The sequence below is a fragment of the Copidosoma floridanum genome, unplaced genomic scaffold (genome assembly GCF_036245765.1).
Source record: "Copidosoma floridanum isolate Cflo_tuat_1 unplaced genomic scaffold, Cflo_Japanese_pri ptg000013l, whole genome shotgun sequence".
In the NCBI taxonomy this organism is placed as follows: Eukaryota; Metazoa; Arthropoda; class Insecta; order Hymenoptera; family Encyrtidae; genus Copidosoma; species Copidosoma floridanum.
Window position 1 is genome coordinate 34705809 of NW_028321890.1, and position 27962 is coordinate 34733770.

The 27962-nt window shown below is 41.7% G+C and overlaps 2 protein-coding genes and 1 long non-coding RNA gene across 3 annotated transcripts in view; 2 read left to right on the forward strand and 1 right to left on the reverse strand.

Annotated features, from left to right (window-relative positions):
* LOC106646732 (uncharacterized) overlaps positions 1–27962 on the reverse strand; it is a 170882-nt gene that overhangs the window by 105467 nt on the left and 37453 nt on the right. The window contains exon 3 of the mRNA XM_089590839.1: positions 22106–22418. Within this exon, the coding sequence (XP_089446965.1) occupies positions 22106–22418 (313 nt within the window). The remainder of the gene's footprint in view (positions 1–22105; positions 22419–27962) is intronic.
* On the forward strand, positions 13290–14672 carry LOC149375032 (uncharacterized). Its single transcript, XR_016292970.1, has 3 exons — positions 13290–13385; positions 13927–14033; positions 14270–14672. It is a non-coding gene; the product is annotated as an uncharacterized LOC149375032 (long non-coding RNA).
* Positions 16064–18236, forward strand: LOC149375033 (uncharacterized). Its single transcript, XM_089591440.1, has 3 exons — positions 16064–16230; positions 16309–16427; positions 17088–18236. Exons 2-3 carry the CDS (start codon positions 16310–16312, stop codon positions 17804–17806), a joined length of 837 nt encoding a protein of 278 aa, XP_089447566.1. The 5' UTR covers positions 16064–16230; position 16309; the 3' UTR covers positions 17807–18236.

A 27962-nucleotide genomic window follows, 5' to 3' on the forward strand; every position in this document is an offset into this window, starting at 1 on the left:
GTAATGCATCTATCGATGTTATATCCGTGTAAAATTATAACAATGGAAATTTCGCGAGTGTATGTACATATAACAAATGCCATAAGATTTCGCGCTCGAACGAATTTCCCGAAAAGCTATAGCAGTGGAAGAGGGCGAGATGGATATCGCTTTGCGGAACAATGATGATCTAATCAATTCGGAGTCGTGTATACATATAGACGGGGATAAGAAAGGCATCGGAATCGGTAATCGACGCCTAGCAGCGGTGATCATATACCGTCATGTAATTAATGCGACGCAATTAGGGGAGAAGAATGATAATGCTGGTAGGTATGAATATACCACCGATCGATGATTATCAGCCGAACGCCCTCGAACAATTGTTCCTTTGATTGTCGATTGCCCTGTACCCTTTTCCCTCCCCACCACCACGTAGATATATGCTCCGGAATCGTCGTCGTTTTACACAGACACCAGCGGTCTGACATCTGCTCAATACAGGTATATAATATTAGATGCAAGGTAACATCTACAGATCCCGTGACTGTGAATTCCACTCCAGAGTACCTCGAGGAATTCGGTTGGACTTTTATTTATAATGTTTCAGTGTTTCGCCGTGAAATTCCGCCGATTTGCAATGACTATGTGCATGATAAAATAAAAAGAAGAGCCATAATTTACTTGGTTTTTTTGTTCAACTGTTACACAGAGACGCGCGATCGAAGCGAATATAGGCGCAATGCACGCGGCAGCTGCAAATACAACTCGCGGCCCCGTGATAATGAACCCCCCCGCCTACAGCGGCACGCGACACCGAGAGAACAGCGTACGCGTTTACACGTCCTACGTACATATTGTAAATGTACCTATATATTATACGCGTGCAGCTTTGCTCTTTCTCTACAAATATCGTCGTTACAAACATACACACACACACGCGCGAAGCGCACAGTCACACTCACCGCGGAACAGAGAAGTCAATTTGCAATCAGCCATACCTGTACAGTCGTACGCTGCTCGGTGTGTGTGTTCACTGTCGCGTTTTAGCTGGGCGCCTTCGGCAATGCCGCATCACCATCACTAAACACACGACGACGTCTCAAATATAGTATATATATATAGCTACACGCACGTACGCACATGGTGCTATATATATATATATATATATATATATATATATATATATATATATATATATATATATGTATGTATGTATGTTTACCATAATGCGATAAGGGGCGAGCACCGTACCTACGTATCGTACATTTAAATGAGTTCCTTTTCCTGCGTGTGCGCTCTCTACCCTTTTGTCCGACACGAGTGTGGTTTCCCGTATATATAACGCGCCGCGCGTGTAACGAGGGCGAGAGCTCTACTTGTGTATACATCTCTCTCGTTTTGTATAAATGCTCCCGGCATCCCGTATACGCATGTATACGTGTACCTGTGCCACGCGCGATCCTTCACCACCTGACAGGGAGGCTTCCCTCAAATTGCCACACAAAATCGTTCTTTCTTCTCTTTTTTCCTTTCCCTTTTCGCGAAAGCGAAGCCCTTCGAGTGCGCGTCCGTGTAAACATACCTCCCTCTCTCGGGGGGGATTTTCAATTTTATTTCCATTTTTCTCCCACCTACAAATGTCGTACACGTGTGAGCATGTATATATACACAAGCGAGTCTGATTGCCGGCTTTTCAACATTTTCCATCCGCGCGACAAACTCATCGCTTATTTCCCGAAAAATTACATTTTTGCATTTCTCGTTTCGGCTGCGCTATAAAGCACACATGTATCATATATCATCATACAGGTCGAGATGCTCGCGAAACGTCGACTCTCCCGTTCATAGCACACTCGCAGTACCAAACATTTGATTATGATAATGGCCGTGCACGTGGGTGGCCGTAAGCTCTCGATGAACGAGCGTGTACTTTTAATTTTCGAGAGTCGCAGCGGCCCCGATTGCCGATAAATTCCTCCCTCCCTTATTCCCGTGCATATAGGTGTATCCCGTGGTAATGATCGTGATTCCTCTTTACGAGCTCGCGTAAAAACTACCCTTTCCCAGCGACCCGAGGAAATAAGGTAGAGGGAAGGGGGGAAGAAATTGGGTGCCCGAAGCCAAGGGCCGGTGAAAATTTTCAGACGGCCGAATCGGTTATGCGACGCTGCACGGGGCCCGGCTCCAATGCTTAGAAATGGCCGCATGCATGCCAAATGTTATGGAAATATCGGGGGAGTGGAAGAGCAAGCCGAGTCTCCGTTAACGAGCCGAGCACGCGCCCTCGAGTCCCTTTCTTCGGCCCCGCGCGTGGATACTGCGGCCCCGCGTAATATATACGGGACGAATTTCCGAAGCGATGTAAATTTCCAAGATGGGCATCCCCCCCCCACTCCCCTCCGAGGTATGGCCGAGGTGGACACGCGAATTCTCGTGCCAAAGGTTATATACGGGTGCGGACGTGTCCCTTTGAAAAGTTACGACTACGGGGGGATGGAGATTACCATGTCGTATGTACTCTGAATACATATACCGGAGCTACTCTTGTTGGAGGTAAATTTTATTTGCGACCGACTAGAGTTTATTTTTTTTTTTTTTCCTCGTGCCAACTTGAAAATCGACCTCTTTGTTGGGTAAGTGTTTTTCCTCACTTTCCCCAGAGGACGGAACTACGGAAAATCAAACGAAGGCAAAAACCGATTTCTCGAAATGTTTTTCTCACCCTACACCATTCGATTCTCTTGAAACACAAAATCAACTTGTATCAAGGGGGGGAGAGGTCCACCTTGTACGATTTCCCATCTAATCAACCCCAACTTTCCCTATACACACGCTATTAATTTTCCAACGACAAGCCGCCATGCGTATAAATAATATATATATATGTGGAGAAGCGCGAGTACAATTAACAGATCCGACAAATGGATCGTGCATATATTTTCATTACCGCCCGTCTGCGAGCAAACATCTGGTTTACCAAAAGTTTTCCGACCAACCCTGCACCCGCGATCCTACGTTAGTTTCCACTGCTCCTGCTTTGATTCTTTGATCAGTCCTCGTTAGATAAAAAAAAAATCGCGTATAAAATGTACCACGAAGGAGCCTTGCAGCTAGTTACATTGCAGTGAAACAACACTGGGCCAAAGGAAGGGAAAACCCCGCTAGATCAGGAAACTTTGAGCCGAAAGTTACTTTGCACCGCCCAATACATCAGCGGGGCCGTTACCGCGTCCAACTTGCGAACTCGTGAATTAAATTTTCCCCCAAATTTACGAATTATGCTGATCGGACCTTTACACCTTTCCCCTTGTTTTTTCTTGATGCAAATTACTTGCACGGGGGACTTGATTAATTTGTCGTTTACATATACGTATGTATATTTTCTTGATGAAAATTCCCCCCTTTTTTAATTTTTCTGCCGTCATCTCGAGGATAGTCGGAAAAGGAAAAATCATCACCTCACTCGTGTCTCGAAAACACGCGTATGTACACAAATTAATATTCCCCAAGCATTCAGCGAGGCGCAAACATGGCACTCGCAATATAAGGAACCACTTGCTCGGCGTCCGACTTAATCAAGTTTTTACTACTGCGCTCTCGCTCCGCACGTATATATACAATATTATATACCTCGGAAAGAAAGTGGATCAGCTGCGATCTCGACGATGTGTAACACGAGCCACTCGCCGAATGGATATTAGAGTCTTAGGGAGGGGGAGGACGCGCCCCGTGCATGAGAGTCCGGGATTAGAAGTCGCGCGCAGGGTATACGTGTCTACGAGATTACCGTCGGCGACGTGCTCCCGGAGACACCCCCACTTTGGGCTGCCGATTTTTCCAGAACGCCTTGTACATCATCGCACGCAACTACCCTGCTTTTAAAGTAGGTACATATCAAGAGGGGGGGGGGGGGTATTAAAATTTCAGACGGGCTGATGAATACGCTAACCGAGAACCGGCTGCTGCTCGCGCTCTGATTTTATGAATATTCATGTATAGGTGCCGCTTCCCGGTAACCCCCGTGTATTATCTTAACCCGCGCGTGTATATGTATGGAAATAAACTCCGGTGTTTTTAGAGAACGCGCAGACCGTGTGTGTATACACTTGGCAGAGGGAGATAAAAAAAACGGCCGAAAAACCAACAACGTCCGCGCTGGACCGCACGACAAGGAGGTGGACTTTACGAGGGTTTTCCCCCGAAGACTATAGGCGCCGGCGGCCTCGCTCGGATGACGAGATCTAATATCGGGATTGCGCGAGCTTTTGGGTATAAGATTCCTCCCCACGGCCGCTTGTGGTCCTCGTTTCATCGGGGGCATCCCAATATTGACTCCCAGCCGGAGCGACTTAAACGTTAGTTGTATGCGCGAGACGCGCCCTCGTGAATGGAGAGCGAGATCCATTTGCCGGATTAAGCGCGAGGGGTTGGAGAAAAAAGCACCCCTCCGCTGCGCGTCTCTTTGAAACGGACCGCGTTGGGTTTTTTTTTTTTTTTTTTCGCGGGGAAAGAGGTTTCGTCGCGTGCGTGATATTTTGCGGATGATGATCGATTCTTACGCTCCTGGGGAGAAAAAAAAGGGAGCTTTTGCGTAACAGTCGGGTTTTGTAAATTGATTTCTCGAGCGTAGTGTGCGCGGGTGGGAGTATCGAAAGGATTGATACAGAACGCGTTGACGCGTCGACGGGCCGTCATCGACCGACTCTCCCCGTCGAAAGTGTAAAGAAAACAACTTCGAGGAGGAGATGGGGAGCTCGGGATGCTTCGTCTTTGTTGTTCTCCGTCCTTTTTCACTTTGACGGAAGAAGAGGGTATATAGGTGGGGCTGCTGTGTACCTCGCGGCCCAGCCCGACGGACGATCGTTACGCAACAACCTCGGTGACGCGGTAGCGCTGAGAGACTCTTTCGCGAGAAGAAACATTAAATCAGTTAACTGGATACCTACTTGCTGTTTTATACATTGGAAGGCTATATTTGTATGTACATACTCGGCATGCTCTAAAGTGAAAACTTTCAGTTTTTAAGTGTTGAATGGGTGAAGGTATTTGGGTACATAATATAACAGCTAAAAAATTGATTGTCAACTAAATAATTAGTTTTAGCATATTGCTTATACAACTAGGTATAGAAGATAAAAACGTTTGCACCTCGAAAAACCTTTTGTTTCAGTTCCGAGGAACTAGTCGGCTCATATTCATATTCACCTCCACGTATAAGAGGTAAGCAGTATTACCCTACTCGTCATCCCCGATGCGTAACCATCAAATAGTCGTTGATCGTAGGGCTCCTGGTGCATCAATGACTTTGGGATCAGCATAGAAACAGAGGGGGAGGGAGAGTCCGAGTAAGGGGTTTTACTGCACAATAGCCGATGATGCACATCGATAAGTATAGCCGTAGAGAGCCTCTCGGTTCTACGAGTGCGTGTGCAGCTTATAGCTGTATATATACGTATATTCCCTGGACGTGCCGGTCTGTACCTCCGCAGGGCAGACTCTGGACACTGGATGTACATACATTAGATACCCTGTGCGTCCTGTAGTAGCGCACGACTGTTACTGCATGGGCGCCAATATTGCGGTAAGCCAAAGGCAAATATGTGCCAAGCTCGCGCGCCCCACCTGCTCACTGTATATACACGTAGACAACAGACCTCTCTCTCTCTCTCTCTCTTTCTATACCCTGCAACGTATGCTCCTTTACTTCCATTCTGATGGCACACGCGTATAATATATATATATATTATGTGCACCTGCATGGGCTTGTTTGCTCTTCCTGATGTTTTATTTATGGCTTATACATATAACACATGTATATGGCACTACGCTTTGTGTTGATTGCTTTGAGTATACACGTAAGATGTTTTTCCGAGGAGCAGAGAAATTATGCGCCACCATACCCACCCACCGATTATCTCCTAAGCATCTTAGCTCAACCTTCACATGATGTACAACGCGTGTACATTGTGTACATATATATAGACGAAACAGTTCGCATTAGCTGTCCCGCGCGAGCGAAGGGGGTTGGTACACCCCCTCGTACAGCTCGTCACGTGGCGTATGTGTGTGTGTGTGTAGTTACACGTATATAAACTTGAGCGCAGGGACACGAAGACTTGGTCGTCGGCTGCGACGTCGTAGTTTCCGTAAGTCCCGGAGGGCCGAGTTCTCCGGTAAATACCTCGCGGAAAGCCCCGACGTCGTTAACGGGAGCACCGGGCTCTCGTTATGATATTGTTGGCGCGATAGGCGGAGAAGAAGGTGGGGCGGGGAGGGAGGTAGAGACAGTCTATTATCGAAATTTTGCGAGAGGGCTCCCAGAGGTGGAGATACGCCGGGCGAGAATTGAGGCGAGGGAAGGATAGGAGGTGTAGGGACGAGGGCGTGCGATTTGTGGGCTGTGGATTAGGGTATCGTTGCGGGACTGTCTTGTGGTTTGGCAGCCGGAGTTTGGGGATTTTTTTTTTTTTTTCTTCCTTTCCCTTTCCTGTTTTATTTTTATCGACTATTACATGCCACCCTAAATGTTCCGATTAGTCGATGTTTAGCATCTGTAGTGATAAATTTAGGAAAGTGGAAGAATTTTGTCGCTGTACACTGAGAGGAAAAAAAAAATTATAAAATTTACTGTGATACATTGGTATTCAGAGACTATTTATAATTTTTAATATTTAGAACAGTAATATTTTTGTTGTAAATACAATGATTTTTACTGTTTGCACAGTAAAAATTACTGTCAATAATGGTAAAAATTAGGTTGGCCATAGTAATAAGTCTCCAAATACCAGATTACCATTCTAGCACGGTAATTTTTTTTTTTTCTCTCCAGTGTAAGAATCGACCTGTCGAGAAATTGTTAGAGAAGTCAATTAAAAAACACATTATATCTGCCGAGAGCACATTTTCTCCCATCTTTTGAGCTCTCAACGATACTTTTACAGAAACAATTGAGAGAGAGAAGAGAATTTTTTTACGAAAGCTGGGCGATCTCAAGTTTCACGAAGTAAAGACGATGTCCTTTTTGACTGATTAATTTCATCAGGGCGATATCGGTGCTAAAAGACATCCCTATCCCAACCGAGTCAAGGTTGCAGTGCTCAGCGAAAAATTCATGTACCTAGCGTGCCATTAAAAATGTTTCCGGAGCTCGGGGCAGGTTAAATCATTTTTTTTCTCCCCACTAAAAAGCAAACGAGCACAAGACAGCCAATTTCAGGATCAAAGCAGGACGACGAGACGTGCTTCAATTTCAGCGTTTGCTTTACCCTGTTGGGTGCAGATCTACCTGTGCTACGTGGATGAATCTTAAAAAAGCGTAGTTATTTTATTTTTCATTTTTTTTTACAAAAGAGCGGCAGAGATACCCTTTTCAGTTTTGACGTGGGCGTGCGAGTGAGCAGGCGTCGGCAAAAAGTTTAATTTATAAGAAAATTCCGGGGGAAATGTTTCAGGCTAATTTCCCGGCAGCTGCCACCGTTGACGTTCGCTTTCCCGCTCGACTGTCGTCTTTCGTGCTCCTTTGCTTTTAATAAGAGAGTAAAATAAAAGAGGAAAAAAAAAAGAGATCCTCCGTCTTTTTGCACAGCGCGCCGCTTTCATTTGCAGGGAGCGCGTTTAATTTTTCCACCTTTTGAGGTTTTTTTAATTCATCCCAACCTTTTTTTCGTGGAAAAATGTACTTCTCGAGCGGACAGCCGAGCTCTGAAGTGTACCATTTAAAATAGGTGGAAGTCACAGGCAGCCGCGCTCTTGGATAAACGTTTCAAGACGTTTTTTCCGGCCACGTAGATTTTTTGGTGCCTTTTTTCGAAAATCAACAAAAATCACAAGGATGAAGGATGATCGCCTACGTGCAAAAATTATTTTTTTTGTTTGAGAACCCCAAAAAGAGGTTGGTCATTACTTTAGTAAAGAAAAAAAAAAAAAAAAAAAAAAGAAGGTGGGTGGTTGTGCAAAAAGTACCGAAAAGAAATTATCGCGTCCAACGATCGTTACGATTATCTCGCAAAAGCATTGGGAACGAACGTGAAATTCTTCGTACAATACGAGCAGACACGCGTGCCAAGCGACATTCCGATCGGCGCTCCAGATACACATACGTGCGTGTACCAGTCGAAAGTATTCCCAAGCTCCATTTGCGCGATCACCGAGCCATCCACTATATATACGCCGCTCTCTGAATTTTCCGAATTCGAGCCCTTTCAAACCATAGGGTACATCAAAAAAGCCATCGCCCCACAAAGCCCGCCCGCGCACTCGAAATCCACCGAAAGCGCCATCAAAATTTATCCTCCACCCCCTCGAGCCTCTCCACCTATACATCTACATCCCTGGCAAGTATATAAGTGCACGCGTATGTACATATATATATATATATATATATATATATACACGTGTGCATACGGTTGGCACAAAGTCAAACAGCATCCGTATAATTTATGCAGTCGCCAGCGACCGATAGATATGCCGACGCACTCGCTCGCGTCCATCGCGATAATTCTGTCGCGTGTGCGTATAGATCCAAAGTATTATATGCGCGCGTGTATTATGTGTGTGGGTGTGTGTGTACGTAGAGATGAGGAAAAGCCTCAGGGGAATGTGCGCTACAGATGCTGGAATATACGTCCACTCGGTGAATTATGCAGTACTTTTTCAATGGACAGTTTTTGGCGGTGTTTTCGCTCTCGATGAGCATGTACGAGTTTTGTTCGAGTGAACATACAATTTTTCAGGTGTGTAATAATGTAACCGATGTTTCGTAGGTTGCAATGTCAAAAAAAAAAGTTATTTCAGAGCTTGAGCGGTGACTGATGTACACTTGTGTCACTTGGTGCTTTTCTACATGGACGGACCCTCGCTGTATGTATTTATACCGTGCACGCGGCGCTTTTGTATTATAAATTCGAGGTCTGTCGCGCAACATATGTATAAAAGTGGCACACGTACAACAGTCGAGGATTTACGAGGGGGAGCATACTTTCGACGCTGCTCGCTCGTTACATGGTATGATATTTTATTATATACATATATATACCTACGCAGCCGCACTATTGTGTTGGACAGGTCTGCGTTGCGCACGTGCCCGATAGGTGCTTGATTTCTTCAAGTGGAGCATATACATACGTATACGTATGTAGGTATTTTTTTAATTGGATCAAAGTGGACATGCGGGCGTGTATTAATGCATGTACGAGTGCGCTTTGATCGAATTTCCATTTAGTTGGCTGGGATTTCAAACGGCGCCTCCACCCTTTATTCTACTCCCTTTTTCATTTTTTTTCATACGCGTATATACCTATGGGTGATTTTTTTTTTTTTTTTTTTTTTTTTTTTTACAGTATTACGGCGTTTGACGATTTTGTTTGCAACAAGAATCGGAATTCGCGAACACGACGCGAGGGCACTTTATTTAGCTCGATGCATCGCGGGCTTTAAATAGCTCCGCGCTTTGTCGAAAAATTGGATTCTTCCGGGGCCCGCTTGGAAATTTTATCGTACATCACTTTCCATCACGGATATACTTGAACTTGTTTTACATACCGTTCATTTCATACTTTTTTTTTCTCGATATTCGCTCCGGAACTATGGTAGGTACTTTTTATTTTATTTTTTTTTCCTCCAGGTTCTCTTTCAACTCGATCCGAGCGTGCAGGGTTCTATTGTCACGAGTCAACAGAGTATTAAGAATCTGATTAAAGCCGCGCGTTCCTTCAGAACGCAGGAAAATCTCAAACTCGTTGGGATGAAAGCGCTATTTAGGAGCATGGAATTTCGTTTCATTTCCGTAGCTTCGTTCTCTCTGCTGTTCTGTCTACAATATGGAAAATAAAATTATCGTGACAAATATTTCTTGAACTTGCACCTTATCTCTATGGTGATCTATAACCCAGAAAGTTTTTAATTATATTTTAAAAATAAGTATTTTCAAGCAGCTCATGTATTTTTCCAATAAATTGAAGTTGCATCAACGCTTTCTTACCCCAACGGAATAAAAAAAAGGTGTTTAAACACCCTTGTCTACGTGCACGTCATCATCAGGATAAAAAATTGTAAAAAATATCGTTTGTATCGTACATTATATATATACAATTGAATTTCCGTTAATGGCAGTCACGTAAAGATTTACATTCCCGAGGGGACGCATACATGTCAAATTTTCGTCTTGTTAAAGGTCTGCTTGATTAGGACGAGTACAGATACGTTGGGCAGAGTCAGGGCGAAACAATAACAGGTCGCTTCTGTTGTCCGTGTGACTGACAGCTGCAGGGCAGAATTGAGCGCGAGTGTACATATATACATATGTATATACCACCGATCGAAGAGACGATGTAAAGCCAGAGGGGAGAGAGCAACGCGGTAGTTAGCAGCGAGGGGCAAATGAGTGCCACCCAGAAAATATTCATTCAAGGGTATAAGGGTATCTCTCGAGCTTTAATAACTACAATTTCAGATTCCTCCCTTTGCTCTCGCTGTTTTTACCCTAAACTTTTATTACGTGTTTATACGTGGCTCGTTATAACTTGGGACAAAACGTACATTGGCAAATGGCAGGGACGAGCTTTGCAAAAGCGTTGTACGAAATTATGAGAGCAATCGTTGCAGAAACCACGATTGTTTAGCAAAGAAATCAATTTCAAAATACGTTGATTCCAAAAAGTACAAACAATCGGAGGAAAAAAAGGTATTACAACCTCCATCACGTAATAAAAGAAGGGGGGGGGAAGGATACTCCCCGAATCTGCTTACATCGAGTGAAAAAAACAAGGACAAAGTCGAAATTCAATAACAAATCGGGGACAATGTCGGCAATTGTTAACATCCGCAGCGTAGCGAGTTTGTGTGTGTATATTTGCACTGCGAGTGCGGGAAAGCAGGCGCCAAAAGAGCAAGAGTACATGTATAGTTACGTATAGCGTTGGAGGAAACAATCGCTCATCTATTTGAAAAAGCTCGTTGTATAAGCTCGTCAGCAGCAACACCGAATCAAATTACAGTAGCCTCATTTTATTAGCTCCCCTCCACCCCCCATTGTAGCTCCGTACAGTTATACACCGTACCCCATGGCACGGTTTCCCTTCCTTTACCTTCGATCAATATGGTGGCGCGAAACGTGAGATAACTATTAGACCAGTTACACCACCGGGGGTGAAAAGATCGAGACATCCGAGGAAGGAAAAAAAAGCGGCCGATTCTCGCAGTACGGTATCGTCCGTCTCGGTGGAAAAGCTGGGCAAGTTGAAACAGAACGGATCCAACGAAGCGAGAGAGCGTCTGCTGCGGAATCATTTCCCTTCGTCCTGCGATCTCCTTTCTAATACCTCCCCCCAATCCGAGCGTCTGTGCCATACGCACCCCCGTGGGTGTCTTCCTCCTTTGCCTTTCTCGTCTCGCGCGCTTCGTACGTGTTCCTTAACCTGCTCGCGAGTATACGTGACTGTCGCGTAGCTGCGAAGATTTCTCTCTGCCCATACCCCCTTTGGAAATCCGAAGGCGAGCTTTTAGGCGAGCTTAGCGCCCCTGGCCGAGTACGTGCACGCGCGCGCGCACCCTATATATATATACATACACGCAAGCGTGCCCGGTTACCCTCCCCTCCTTCTTTCTCACTCTGTTTTCTCTCGTTCGACGCCTCGTTTCTATCTTTTTTCTTTTTTTTTCTTCCTTCCTACTTTCCGGACTCGAAACGTGAGCGAGGGAGCTCGACTGCCTCTGAAACATTCATGCAAGCGCACTCGATCTTGAAGAGAGATTTGTCCGAAGAGAGCTTCGTACGCGTGTATATACTGATTCGACGGGATTAAATTTTTACGGGGACAAGCGTCCTGTGTCCTTCAACCATTGGAAATATTGCATTCAGTTTTTTTTTTTTCTCTTCAAGGGGGTGTAATGGAAATTCGGGAAACTAACGGAGGGAACACCATTATTTCAGAAAACAGGTACCCGGGCTGTGTATTTAAACCTAAGATTTAATGCAATTAGGGAGAGAAAAAAAGTGTAAAAGCGTGTAGAGTGAAAAAAATAAAATAAAATAAAATAACGAGAAGAGGTGGGCCAGAGAAGCGGGGGATTGAGGTAGCTGGTCTCATTATTTTCAGGCGACCCTTACACCACTTTCCAGTCCATTTTTTTTTTTTTTTTTTTTTTTCCTTTCAAGCCGAGAGCTTTGCCCTCCCTGTCCTGCCCGGCTGTAGCCAAGGCTAGTGGGTGCAAAAAATCCAAGAAGCCAGACTGCGTGCGCGTGAACGGCCTTTGCCGGCGAAAATTGCCGATTATCTTCGCCCCCCACCCCAGCTACGCACACCTCCTTTTTTTTCTTCCTATCGAGGGGCTTAACGCTCGATAAATCGTGTTTATGAAGAACACTTGGCCCCTTACGTGGATAAAAAAAATTTGTTCCGGCCCAGTGCGACTGAAAGGAGAAAAGAATTCATGTAGTGAGCGGAGCATTAGTGGTGTTTAATAGGCGTTTTCGTTGAAAAATTCGTGTGCACAGAGAACAAAGAGTCAGGGCCACCTGTTTATTGTTTCAACTACAAGAAACGGTTTTAACTTGTCACAAAAATAAATAATAGCGAGTACCTGTTCGGATTGGCCTTACGCTTGAAAAAACGAGCTTACAGTAGCCCAATTTTCAGACGTAATAAAAAACAATTTTTCATGGCTTTTGAAATTTTTCCAATGGTCTTTGAACTGATGGGCAATGTAGAACAAAAATCGAAAAATGTGAAATATAACCCTCTTTTTTTAAAACTTGTTATTGAAATATTTGTTTATTAGATATAATTTTAATTTTCTTTAAAGTGAACTAATATTGGAACATTTAGTACTATCAGAGGCTGTTTGTGAACGAGTCTTTAATAAAGAGTTTTTTGAATCAAATAAATAGTGCCTTTATCAACACACAAACATAAATCCTCAGAGGAAAGCGTTTTCTTAATGACTCTGGTAAAAATCATTTTATGTACGTGAATGCATGTATGTTCAAAGAAAATAAAGACACCGTCAAAGATGCAATTAAAAAAAATTGTTAACTATTTAAAAAATTTTTTCCAAAATCCAGTACAGAAAATATGCTTCAACAATTTTTTGATCGAATTTTCGTTGAAATTGTGTAGTCAATCTTTTTCTGTTCAATATAGTAATAAGAAAATCAAGTCTTGCATAGAGGGCGCAGTGTTGCCTTACACCGTTATTCCGGTGTTGTTGGTTAATAGTTGGTTTCACTATCAGTCACAAATCTGCCTGATGAGTAAAAGGTTGCTTGGACATAATTGGTCAACTAGTTTCTTTTTATTTTCCATCACATATACGTTCAAAGTACTCCACGATACTTAAGTCTGCAATTTAAACTTCAATATCATCGCTGTCCAATTCGTATACATCAATTTTGTTACTATTGCAAGGTATTGTAAAAGCACTTTATATATTATGTAGCATGATATTTTTGGGAAATGAAGTAGTTATCACTAACGTTACTGTCGTTCGAATTTACAACTAAAGATTACCTCATTTCTCCCTTAACAGTTTTTAGTATTATTTTCAAGAATGTTGCATCGCACGTCATGACTTAACGTTTGCTTACGTAGATAGCATACATTTTTAGATACTAAAAAATACTTATACACGTGTGATAATTGAGGTGCACCAATTTGATCGCTTTTTTCCTACGCTATGTTCAACTTTATCACAAAATAAGAAAGATAGAGACGGATGAAGTATGGGAACTATCACTGATACTTGTAGTGCATTAAAAACCAATTTGTAGTCGCAACCTAATGGGTTTAATAAAATTTAGTACATACTTTACAATATTCGTTTGTGAAATTAGTACGTAAAATAAATAAAGCGAAATAATATTTATTATTTGGTTCACGTAAGCGCACCGCATTGGTTTTTAAAATTTATTATAAAATTCAGCTTTCACATTATTTTTTATTTTTTCAGAATGCACTGGAAAATATTTTTATTACTTTTAATAGTCTCACTGACAGTCTCCGCAGCGCCGGCAGAGTCACAAAATGATTCAAGTAAACCTAAGGTACACTCAGTAGGTAAGTTAATTGTTTCCACTTGTGCATACGTACATAATTTATTATGATTTTTGAAAAGTTACAAGAAAAAAATATTACATCAACTAATATTTATACAGGCACATTAGAGTCAAATGAAAAACCTTTTGGAATAAACTTTATTTATGACTTTATTGATGATATTTATTATAATGAAATGTATGGAAACGAAGAACAACAAGATTATGGTGCAAATAATAATTATGGGAAATTTTTAGAGCTCCAAACGGAAAAGAAGCAAGATAAAGAAAAACAGTCTACTGCTTTTCAGAATACTTCAGAAATCACTACAGTAACGCCAAAGAGCTCATCTACAGAACCAAATGAAAGGTTAACTGAAGAAAGGCCCGTAAATGCATCAACATCAATATCTGCGTGGATAATAGTAATTATAATTTTAGCACTAGCTATTGCTGGATATTATAGTTTCATATTGATTAAGGTTTGGAGAGATTGCGGACTAAAAACTGCAGGCTATAACGTGATGGGCTGAGAATTATAAATATGTACATTCAAAAAACAATATGATTTCCACAGCTTTATATACAATTTTTCTTAAAAATGTTTCACTGTACTCATAACGCACGTATTTTTTTATTTTTCGTTCTTTGAAATTTATTTTTCGAGTGATTTTTGTATTAGAAATTCAAATCGTTTTAATTTTCTTGTAAAAAAAAAAATCTAAAAAATAATAAAACGTATACAAAAGTAACAATTAATTATTTATTCCATATCAAACGTCATATTAAACGAAAATAGTGTGTCAGCAATGATTCTTAGTTATAAATAACCTAATTAGCTTGATTCAGTAACTCTTAAAGTATTATTTTCTTTACGTAAAATTTTCTGTCCCCTTAAATTTTAAATGTTTAAATAATTTTACAATGTTTAAATCGTATTAATGAAATATTTTCTTAATTAAAAAAAAAATTCAAAATTAATGTTTTATCAAGTATTTCAAATATTTGTGATAACGACATCTACGTGCGGTATTTTTGTTTTCTGATAGGCTCATAATTCAAAAGAAATAATGCAAGATAAGAGCTCAAAGCTCTTCAAAATATTTTTTTAGGTTACTTAATAAAGCATATTTTATTGATTCGCTTGCACATATTTTAAAGTATAGAATATTTTTAAATTTTTACGTATTTTTGTACTAATTATGTACGATAGAGGTAGATATTTTTCTTGTAATTTAAGATTAAATTATTCACAATCAGGTGTCAACTTCATTGCACACTTAAATTTTACGACTGACTGAACGCAGTCTTGCCAACATAAATACACTAACGCGTCACAACGTGTCGGTTTCTTACTTAATGCTCGTTTGACTCATGAGTAAGTAAGGCGTGATTCTTACGTGCTTCTGGTCGTTTATACTCGTGTTAAAAAAGTATTTTACACAAAACGCGCCTCGTTTTCAGTAAATTTATTCTGGATGAAAAAAATTACGTTTTCTACCGTCAGAACAACCTTTTTTATTGTTGCATTACCAGACTATTGTGTATTGATTATCACCTTTTGATACTAAATGCACGATACTTTACTTTTTTTTTAAATTTCTGCAATGTAATAAGTTCTTTTATTAACAAGATGGTGTTTAATGTAAATACTGAAGATTTTTAAAACTTGGATACACATTAGATTGCAAGTATTTGATTCGAGTAGTACAATAATTTTATTACAAAAATTAACTGTAAGCTCTTGTGGTAATGAAGATTATAGGTTTATAATGAAGTCGATAACAAGAATTGTCCACTTCAGTATTTCTGATGATGTGTCAACTCTGCATCACAACAAAATCTAAGTCCAATTAGATCTAAGTAGCGCCAACATAAGTAGTACTCCATGTTCATTACGGTTATCAGTACTTTCTCTTATTCCCCTTCCCTTGCATGTTCGAATCCAATATAGTTAAAACATGAGCTATACCGCGACAACAGGGAACACTTCACTGCCGCTACATTAAGCAGTATTGCTTCATAACTGCTGCTGCTTTGTCGTCACACATTATCGACGCTCCGTCTGAAATCATCTTTATAATAGTAGACTTTAGAAGTATACCACTCGAATAAAACACGTTGCTTACTACACTTGCGTTTTCGGGTGTAAAGTAGTTTTTTCAAACAAAGTAGATGTCATTCACCACTTGCAATTCAAAAGGAAAAAACTAACCAAAGTAAGTAAAAAATTCTATTTGCTGTCTTGTGAAGATTGATAAATTATACACGAGTTATACATTTTTTAATATTTTTAGAATGTACTGGAAGATAATGTTGATGTTATCACTAGTAGTAGCTGTAGTTAAAAGTATACCACAGCATAATGCTGATTTACGAGATATGACTGATATGATTGACCAGAGACATCTTAAAGGTAATAAAGGTTTTAAACTAATACATTTCAAGAAAAACTACGATTACAATTAATCTTTGATTTTCTTAAGGTAACCTTAAAGTCCATTTATTTCACATCTGAAAAATAGTCGGAGGCAAAACACTTAAATTGCTATAACAAAAAATCTGTACTTAAAAAAAAAAAAAAAAAAAAAAACGCATGTAACATTCATTTTACATTAATTTTTAAAAATGTTGTAAAGGTATGTAAAAGATTTAAAAATTTGTTTGATGTACTTTTTACTTCAAAGTCTTGTGATATTATTTCTTCCAAAACATAGTGATTTCTTCCGAAACTTATGAAAAATATTGTTTAACCATAAGAAAACGAATAAATAGCTTGAAGAAAATAATTTCTTATTATTCCGTGACATCTAAAAAAATACTGATTTGAATTTGGCAGTGTATTTTTTAGAATAATCAAACGATCTTGTTTTTGTCACATAAAACTTTTAGATTCCAAAATTATAACGAAAATTTATCATTTGTCTTAGGAGCATTATTCAAATAATGCCTTTCCACTTTTTTCAATTATAAGATTTATTTTCGCGTCCCATTACCTAAAAAAAGTCTGTAGATTGATAAGATTTGGTTATTCAAAAATAAGCATCACATTAATAGACGCATGTGTTAAAAATAGGTGAACCACAAATTGGAACACGTGTCAAACGAGAAGCGGAAGGTGAGAAGAAAGATGAAGACAAGACGACTATAAAATCCACTGTAACGACTCCAAGTACTACATCTATAGAAGCCACTGTAACGACTCCAAGTACTACATCTACAGAAGCCACTGTAACGACTCCAAGTACTACATCTACAAAAGCCACTGTAACGACCCCAAGTACTACATCTACAGAAGCCACTGTAACGACTCCAAGTACTACATCTACAAAAGCCACTGTAACGACCCCAAGTACTACATCTAAAGAAGCCACTGTAACGACCCCAAGTACTACATCTACAGAAGCCACTGTAACGACTCCAAGTACTACATCTACAAAAGCCACTGTAACGACCCCAAGTACTACATCTAAAGAAGCCACTGTAACGACCCCAAGTACTACATCTAAAGAAGCCACTGTAACGACCCCAAGTACTACATCTACGGAAGCCACTGTAACGACCCCAAGTACTACATCTACAGAACCAACCACAACAACGTCAACCGAAAAACCGCCAACACCTGATTCAACAGGAATATCTGCATGGATCATTATTTTAATAATCATAATGGTAGCTGCAGTAGGGTATTTAATTTTTGAAATGGTAAAATTATTTGTCGAATATAGATATCAAGCAAGTATAAACCTCCTTAATCAATATGGAACAGTAGGAGATGAAGAAGCTGGCATGTAAAGCGTGTTGCACATACTACTTTTTACCGCACATTACATACTTATCATGTTATTTGAATAAAATAAGTTATACTTAAAAAAAATATATATATTGTCACGGACGTGGCTTGGTTCAGTCAATGTCGTTTTGTGACGATGTATGATAGTAATTTTTTTAAGACAGGCGTAGCATGTGGCCTAAGTTGACTTAAAAAGCAAACGATTAACTTAGGAAATTATTTTATAAAATCACGATGCACGTATATTGAGTTATATTTTGAATTATCAGATGAATGGCACTTTTCAATTATTTTCATATAATAGTTTTAACTTGAAAAATGTTTTAGTTTTAGCCTTGTACGTTTCATAAGGTATACACAATGTTAATTGTCAACTTGATCACTGTTTTTAATAAATTTTGAATAAGCCCAGACAAAAATAATAATTTCACGAAAAAGTATACGACATTAATTCATGGCAGTGATAAAGCTCATCTTGTCATCAGATATTACTATATAAAAAGAGAATCGAAAGAATTGTCAAGTATTTAATTTGTTTCATAATTTGACGATAAATTACTCAAAGAAAGAGCTGCCAGATTTCATATACAACTGATTTTTTGACAAGTGAGATCGAGGAAAACGAATCTTGAAAAACAATACACATTTAATTTATTAATCGAGTAAAAACTTGTGGAGGAAAAAAAACAACATATTTTCTGAAAAGAATTGAACCCCAATGTTACTATGCAGTCTCTTTTGTATATTAATGATGAATCAAGGCTTGTTTTTTTCTTCTACTTTTCTTCTGCGTACTGTTTATACGTTTTGTTTTATTAATTAAATAAACATTAAAATTTCATACATTAAAACGTCTAATAAATTCTACACCCACTTATAGACCACACATCCTGTAATCAATGCATCTTTCAAAACCAATGCACGAATTGTCAAGTTTCATGCGAGTTGCATAAAACAATCTTCGCAACATAAAATGCAAAAAGGTACTCTTGACGCAACAACGGAGAATACCCCAAGCAAATAAAGACGAGAGAAATGAGAGTTAAAGCGTACAAGACAAGAGGGACACATAAGAGCCGGGGCGTGGTGTGGCGTGGAAATGGCACATTGTATGCGGTGTATTGTATCGCCGGGCCAGCTCTCTCGGCTCGAATAAAAACGGAGCCCGGCATATTTCAAACTTATTGCCCAACTGTGTGTGTGTGTGTGTGTACGCGCCGCACTTTTATCGTGCCCAGTTTCATTCTTTTCCGGTTTATGTGGCATTACACGCGTTTTCGACGTCAGCCCTAAACGCCCCACACACCGCCCTCACTTTTCTTTTTTCTGGAATTGCCAGACACGCCGGCTGAATTTATATTTCATACATATAAAAGCCTACCACCCCCAACTTACAGCTTACTCTCCCTTCCATGATGCTTCCTGGATTGTTTCTAAAGACGTGGGCTCGAAAGATTTCCTGAGCTCAAACGCGGCACATAAATATCAATCATCACGAAAATTTACATGCTTGGCAGAAGGATACTGGTCAATTGATTTCTTCGAGTATGTGCTTTGTAAAGTGACGGGGTGCCAGAAACCAAATGTATGCTTTTCCGAGAATCCTGTATTGCAATCTCCAAAGTATCGCGGTCCATTGTCGGTCGTCTCGAAAAGAAACTTTGCGCTTGAGAGGGATCCCTTTCTCCGTAAAAGGGAGCTGAAATCCGAGAATAATCGCGCGAGTGTCATTGCGAGGACAATACGACCTCTCGAATGACGCGCGTGTACTCGTATACCCTCGACGTTCGTGAAATCGTGTCTTCGCGCGAAAGCTCTCGCTGACAACTCCAGAGCATCCGTGACACGAGCTCGGGGTGTCTTTTCCTCCCTCGCCTTTCTTGGGAGCTCTTTTTTTTCTTCGGGTGAAAATAAGAAAGAAGAAGAAAAAAAGATACAAGGAGATAAAAGTATACGATCTGTTTAACTTTGCGGTCGCAGTATTACGAGGACGAATGGGACTGCGTTTCCTTCCCTCTCTTTCTTTCTTTCCTTCTCTTTTTCGCGGAGGGTACACTGGACGTATAATGCATTTTTATTTTATTTTTTTCCCTCTCTGGGCAAACCGTTTTAGCTCGCAAATGTCCTTATAAAAGTAAGTAAAGCGGTTGTTACGCCGCTTAAAATATACAGGTACCTACCACGGTAACGTTGTTTTTTTTTGCTTTCCGTTGTAGGTAAGTACAAATACTCGACTATAAGTTCAAAGAACAAACCAAGTTACTTTTCACGGAAAAACGATAAGCGTGACGAGCAAAAACGATTTTAAGCGTTCAGTTGAAAAATATACAACTACCGTCTTATCGCGTGATTGTCACATTGTTCGTCATTTGTATTAGAAAAAGCTACCCATTAGAGAAAAATGGCTTGCTTGACTTCCTCGTTATATACGCCTATAACTTAAAATGTACGTGCTTACGTGTGCTTATACTTGATTTTCCCCAGAGACGGATACTTAAGAAAGTCCAGCGCGACGGCACGTGCTGGTAATTTATTTGCGAGAATACATGTATTTACACGGATTACCGAATATCATTAGACTTTGGGAGCTCGGATGTGGCGTCTACCTATGTCCTCGCGCGACTGAAAGTTTTGCAATGCAATGTAATCAAAAAATATTTGGTTATCGTGGCTTTCTTACGAGACTTACTTTTGACGATTAAACATGTCGCTTTATTGAAATGGTACTTTTCAGCGTTTTCCTGATGATTATTGGACGCGAATAAATATCGTTGATTTGCGTCCCATTTGCATTCTTTGACTCGCTCTGAGAAAGAGAAGAAGAAGAAGAAGAAGAATAGTTGACGGTGAAACGTCAGGGGAGGCATTCGGTGGTCCTCCACGTTTGAAGCGACTACGGGGGCAAATGACCTCCTCAATCAATCGCGGCAACCTCTCTATCGCCCCCCATTCGTCTTTCCCACCTTCAAAATCCACCCCTCGATTCTCTCCTCCTCCAAGGTTTCTCTGTTTGAGCCCTGCCTTCTTTCTCTGTAACAAGCCGCGACTTCTCCGATAAATCTCACTCGCCCTGGGGGGAGAAAAAGGAGCCCAACCTGCCCCTAATGAGAAACGCACGAGAGGAACAGCCCATTACGGTCGCCTTCCATCTTCGGCTCTTTCTCTCCTCTCCGATAAATTATGTGGTTGCCATACCGCGACCAAGAGGGCAGGGGTGGAAAGAGCAAACGAAATCGGAAATTATTATTTTCACTGCAACAGAGGTACACTTTTATTTTTTATATGTATTCCGCGAAATCAGCTAGGTACGCGTATACGTCCTCTGCGAAAATGTGATTTTCCAATCGATGGGTAAAAGAAAATTGAAAAAGTAGGAAAAAGAAGGGGATGCGCGAGACACTTCTTACACGACGATGAGAAAAACAGGGCCGAAGGAGAGACGACGAGGACAACGAAATAGCGCGGGTTGTATATATGTCCGCGGTGCGCAAACAAAGCGATAAATCTCGGTCGCGATCGGCGCTCGCGGATATCCTCCCCCCGCTCTCATGGCTTTGCTGCCGTATACCCAGTGGTCATCCGTCACTCTCTTTTCCCTCCCTCCCTTCCCCTTTTCCTCTTCATCTCTCTGCAACGCACGCGCGTAAAAAAACATGCCGTACAAAGGGAGAAATCTGGCGTACGCCCCACTTGCATCGCACTTTTGATCTCGCGTGGATGGGGCTGTGGGGGGGGGGAATCAATCGTCGTGTTCCCAAAAACGTAAATTCCCGCGGAATGTATCTTGAGCGGGAAATTTATGTAATCGGAAAAATATTCAAAGTCGGGTGATGGGCCATCATGCGGGGGGGAGCTCGCGTGGGACGTGTTGGCGCGGATCTCTGGAAAATTATTGGGCAATTACCTCGGCCCGCCTCGCATTCCCGAGCAGTGATTCGGGAGATTTTTTTTTTTTTCCTTCCCCCTTCACGTACACTTACGTGGGTGATGTGTATACGTATGGATGGATCGTCGTCGTCGTCGTTCTCGGGTAAAGCGCGGCAGGGGAGAAAAGTATGAGGAATAGCTCGGCGATAAAATCGCCGAAAAGAAATCCGAGGCGTCGTTATTGGACGGGATCCGGAACTCGCGGAGAAATATGAGGTACCCATACGTTTTGGAATCCCTTTTTTTCTCAAGTACCGACATTTTTCTGGATCCCGTCCTTCGCCAACGCGAATCACATGATTTATTCTGGCTGATAGAGTACACCCACCATCGGGAGTAAAAAGACACGCGTACGGGTGAAAAGTGTTTCTTACCTGGAGTGGCGGCGCCTAGCCTCAGGACAGCGTCGCCCTGCAACGAGATGGACAGGGTGGCCGTGTCCTCTAGCCTCGCGAGCACCTCCTCGGGTATGTCCTCGGGCTCGCGTAGGCGCAGCGTCACTTCGCCCGTGCCGTTGGTTTGGCCGGTCGCCCCGCTACCTGTGCCCCCGCCCCCGCCGCCCCCGGGACTCGTCGACGCCGAGTACATGAAGACCGAGCCGTAGCCGTGGAGCGACTGCAGGGGCAGCCTGACGCCGCCCACCTCGCCGACTGGGCCCTGAAATGTTACCAGGTTCGTTGTCAAGGACTGTCTGGGGAAAGATGTTTATCAATCATTCTACAACGAATAAACAATCTAAGTACGTTAACTCAAGGAAAGAACAATATTTGTGTGGCCTTAAATGTGTATTTTATTATATTCATTACACAGCTGTTCAAATTTTTACTGCAATATGCCAAGTATCATTTTTTATTCGTTCGGTTGCTCGATGTGTTACTTGGCATGACTTGTCCAATTAAAACAAACCTAAGCGTAAAAGCGTGTGTGTACGTTGCAGGTATAGGTGTGCAAAATCGAACCACCGAGGAATCAAGCAAACAGTAGATGCCTTGCCTCGCTTCGCCATACCTATATATATACTTGGGTAGCAAAAAAGCGCAGATTTTCCACAGATAAACGAGTGGGTGCTCGTATGTGCGTATGCATACGTTGATACAGCTACTGGCCCGACTTTGTAAATTATACTCCCAGTAGAATAAACGCGGTGCTAATAAAGTATATACAAGTTCCGCGCGTGCACATCCAAGCCGCGTGCCCTTGCGATAGCAGGGCAGGTTTTACTTTCATTTGTTTTTACTCGATTTGTTTTTCCACGTTATTTGAATCGCAAATACAGTTGCATACCGACGCGCGCGATCCTGATGCTTGAGAAACTGTGAAATTAAGCACGTAATCGATGATTCCTGCTTTTTTTTTTTTCGTCCCTGGAATTCGTCGAATTTCGTCTCGTTTCGAAACGCAAAATTGTGCGCGTGTTTTCGCACGAGCTTTTTTCAAATATTCGAATTACGAGCCATGAGCTGTGAAAGAGTTAGAAACGATGAGAGGGTGAAAAAAAAGTATTTGGTTCACGCTGTAATTTTTTTTTTTTTTTTATTACATCATGATTGATTGGAACGTGAAAGGGGAAAAATAAACGCGCTGGAACTGTATTTGCGTTACGAAATTCGAGGATACTCTTCGTTAGTAAAAAAAAAAAAAAAAATTTCGATTGAAAAATACCAAAACCTACATGCATCGTGTATACAGCTGTAATAAACCGTGATCAATTTGGCACGCAGTTTGATTGAGTTTCCCCCTGTGATATTATTTTTTAGAGAAAAAAAAAAAAAAAAAAATTCCAACGCACGCTCACACGTGTATTATGCCTGCTAGTCGCCAACTTTGATTGGAGTAAAATCTGCATCGGGTCCCTCGTTTTCCTCCAATTAAGTAATACGTTCTTCAAGTTAATGGACACGCGGAGTGTTTACAGTGCAATCCTCGCCTATTCGCGAATTTTCGTACAGCGAAAGCCATCTGAAAGCAGTCTCCAACTAATACTTTGCCCTAAAAAGAAAATAAAAATAAATAAAGTACCAGTTACGAAGCTCGAGGCGTTAAAAGGCCGCAAAAAAAAGTCCCACGCTCTTAATCAAAAAGCTCGTCGATAGCCTCATAAATATCCATACCCACTACGGGAGATAGAAGAAGAGTTGGATGGACCCACCCCCTACACGCGAAAACTCAGTTCTCTATTATTTAGGCAAATTGATTCGCATCGGCGAAAATTTTCTCTCGGCAAAATGAAAGGCATAACGCCCGCCCTCGTACGTGCACGTTGTGTGCATGTATAACTGAAGAGAGCGCACACGTGTAGCAGGTGGAGCGCTCGCGCGTAATTTATTTTAATGGTCATTTTGGTAATGGTCCTTTGAGCGCGTATACGAACACGCGATGTATGTACACCCGTGGAGGGTCGAATTGCGGTGGAATCGAGCTTTAGGCGCACATACACACACGCGCGCGCGTTTCCAGGCCCTTTTGTACACGGACAAAATGCCCGGAAACGATACACCCACGAACGGTAAATACTACCTGCTGTCGAAATTATTGCCTACCCGCGTTGCTCGCGTTTTTGTCGGATAGCCAGCCCTTGTGTGCACGCGTGAGTGGACGTTAGTTTCGGTTTCCACGTACGGGGAGCCGATAGAAGACGGTAAATTTATGGACCTCATTTCGCATTGAGATGAGAACGCGAGCATCAACGCGCTATTGTACCGAGGGGCAGCCCCGCTTTTTTTCCTTTTTTCTTCTGCGTGCCATTCGCTTTCTCGTTCGAGCCATCGGGCGGGTACATGCACAGGAATTGAGTCGAGGTATTTTTTCGGGATGGCGATGAAAAGCAAAGAGCGATGTTAATTAGAATTGATGCTCGGGCGTTTGATAGTAATCGAAACCGCGCCCTGTCGGTTTTACTCGCACACGAACAATGGGAGTGATTTCCAATCGGGAGATAATTAGGATTCAACGGATGCGTCATTATTACCATTATTATAAAAGTTACAGGCAACTCTCATTGAAGCGAAAGTGTACCATTGTTCCGCCTTGCGAGAGCTCATCGCGGAGCAACGCAGATTTAATTAGAATTTAATGTAACGGGTGATCAACAGTGCCGTAATAATGAGCCCATCAAACCATGAAACTCTGAACTTTCCATCGATCATACGTGATCAACCCACCATACGACTTGATGTGGAAAAAAAAAAAAAAAAGAGTAGCGAACCATCATCGATCAAGTATGTATACACACGTGCCAGCTTTACAGTGTATCGTTGATTAAACGAGCGACGATAAGGTAAGATGGGACCTCGTCAACAAAACGCCACTCGATTGACGTATATCTGTACACGGTCTATCGCGCACTATCGAATCAAGGGAAACGCCAACATTATTGCACTATTCCTCCGATGGATGAAAAGAAAAAAGGGCACGAGCTCTCGGCCGAGTGAAAACACAAATTCTCTCTCTAATCCAGCCATCTTTCGATCCATCTTCCCGTGGCCCTAGTCCGCCTCCTCTTCCGTCTATCCTCGTTTTCATTGGCAACTTTGGCGTAAGCAAACAAACACCGTATACGCTTTCCCCTTCGGCAAACAGTGAACGGGAGGAGGAGGACAAGTGTATAGCCGGCTTCCGCGTGCGTAGAACAGGAAGAGGAGAGGACGAGGAAGCTCGAGAGTATTCAAAAGGGGCTTGGGCGCAAAAGCGCTGGCCGGGCAATCGCAAGGAAAATGTTTTCACGACTGCCTCCCTCTCTCCACTTGGCTCTCGGGGCTGGTTCGAGGTAGAAGAAAAATAAGAGACACGGAGAAAGAGAGAGCTTTCCTCGAATCCCGAGCGCATTACGACCCGGTATATTTCCATCTCTCGCTCTCACTTTCTCTCTCGGCTGTTGTTGCTCTGGTCGCTGGTGTGTGTATGGTACGGCGCTCATGAGCTTTTTATTTTCTCTCTCTTTTTTTTTCTTTTTTTTTTTTTTTCTTTTTTTTCAAAGTAAATAACGACTCGAGAGCGAGTCAGCGAGCAGGGAATTTTCGCTTTAAAATGTGCATCGTAGATTAATGGGATACGGTTATTCCGGGGTAAATAATGGCATTGCTTTTTTTTATTTCACAGAAAAAAAAAAAAAAAATAATAAGGGTTCTCTTGCTGTTTGAACAAAAATAAAAACCCCCCATAAAGTAATTTAAAAAAATATTTGCACGAAAGACGATCGACTGGACATTTTCAGCTTACTTTATTTTAACGTCCTCGTATACTACGACGTGAAGAATTGAACTACATAATCCACGAAAATTGCGGAGTGTTCGTTTGCTCTACTGATTCCTCTATATGCATGAGCTTGTATCCAGGAGGCATTGTTAAATCATGTAGCGAACAAAGTATGAGCAGAGAGTTTTCCAGTGCAGCAATCTTCGGGACAACAAGGCATCGACTCCCCGGTCGCACGACCAACTTCCCCATCGAAAACACAAGTTTCGGAGCGAAAGACCGCGACCGAATGACGCATGGGTTATTTTTACGGGACACAATATCTCTCTACTCGCGCTTCCCCTTGAAACATGTTTTTCCGGAATATTTTTCAACGCGTCGGAAGAGGAGGGGAGGGTTTAAGAATAGTTTGTTGAAAAGTGGACGTCCGAAAGACCGGGGCGGAATCATCCCCTCAAGAAGCCGCGACAAACAAGTCCTCCCCCCCCCCTTCTTTCGCGTCGAGCAGAAAAACAGCCGCCGGGAAGAATCGCGAGTTTTATTCATAAATTTCGCCGCCACGAGGTGGGTTAAAAGTCAGCCATGGATATCTCTTTTATGGGCTTATTTTCAAAGTGTACAGGTACATGTGACAACCTTTCGGCAATGCCGTACCTCTGGTTGTGCTATACGGGAGGGGAGAAAATTATTTTCCGACGATTTGGCCCTTGATTTGTGCTGTGTTTTGCGAACAAACTTGTTTACGCGAGAGCCGCTTTTTTCAAGAGCGAGGGGATGAAAACATTTCCCACCACCAGAGTCCCCATACTTTCTTTTCGTGCTGCGTAAATTCAATCTTCTTTTCTTTTTCTGCATCTCGAAGCGGAAAAGAGAGGTCTGATGTATTGAGCGCGGGGTGCGAAGGGAGGAAAGCCGGGAAAATATGAAATTTCGCTAAAAGGAGTTGAGGTGACAGGCTCGGGAGAAAGAGAGATGGCTATGGTCGCCCTTTTGCACTACGAGAGACTGTCGAAGGAGTCGTCGCTTGATAACTCGAGTTTCTTGAGATTTTCTCGTACAGATCACTGTGACGCACGTCTCTCTCTCTCCATAGGGACTACTGTTTTTTTACTCGAGCTCATGTTACTGCTGATAAAATGAAAGAAGAAAAAAATCGAGTAATTAACTCCGTTCGATGCTCTCGACTTCACATTTTGCGATCAACGAGTCATTGAGAGGAGTGCTACGAGAGGCTTAATTAGTGCACAAATGAAATTCAAATCTCGGGTGCGCGAAGACCTCTGTAAATTACGTTGCATACAAGCGTGGATGGAGTTAATGAACTTTAAAATGAAATGAAACAAAAAAATTTTTTTTTGTGCATACATATCGTGACGCCAGAGGGTTAATTTTCGTGCCAATTAAGGAGAAACAAAAAACCGGCGGCGGCGTAGGGAGCGCAGACGCAAAAAAAAAATGCCAAACCATCTCAAGCTATTTCTCTCATTACCAGACAGCTTATAAATATGTACACTGGCGCATGAGCAAATGAACGGCTGCGGAGAAACCATAATTCGCTTAGCTGGAATGAAAGCATGTGTCATCGGCGTGCGTGCGATATTTTTTGCAAGGGAGGGAAAGCAAAAGAAGCTTTTTACCGATACTTAACAGTATACGGTAGTCAAAAAATTATGGCAGTTCTATTTATAGTTTGATGGCTATCTATCAAAGTTCCAAGTATTTTTTTTCATGTATTTTTATCTTGTAAAACTAATTTTTATCGTAGACGCTCAGCATCTATCGTTTATCGATGATTTTACTGATGGAACCGAAAAACATTTCCAAGGTTTTGTATCTTTCACTTTTATCAACTGCGTTTCGAAAGAAAGTTGTAAAAAAGTTGACTCCTCGAATTTTTTTATCGACATTTTGGGTCAAAGTATCAAAAAAGTTGTTCCTTGTGATGAATGTTTTTGTGTAAACAAGTGTGATAAACGACAAAAGTTATTCTTTCACCTTGAATATCTAAACGCATGCAGAAGGCCAAAATTTGGGCCG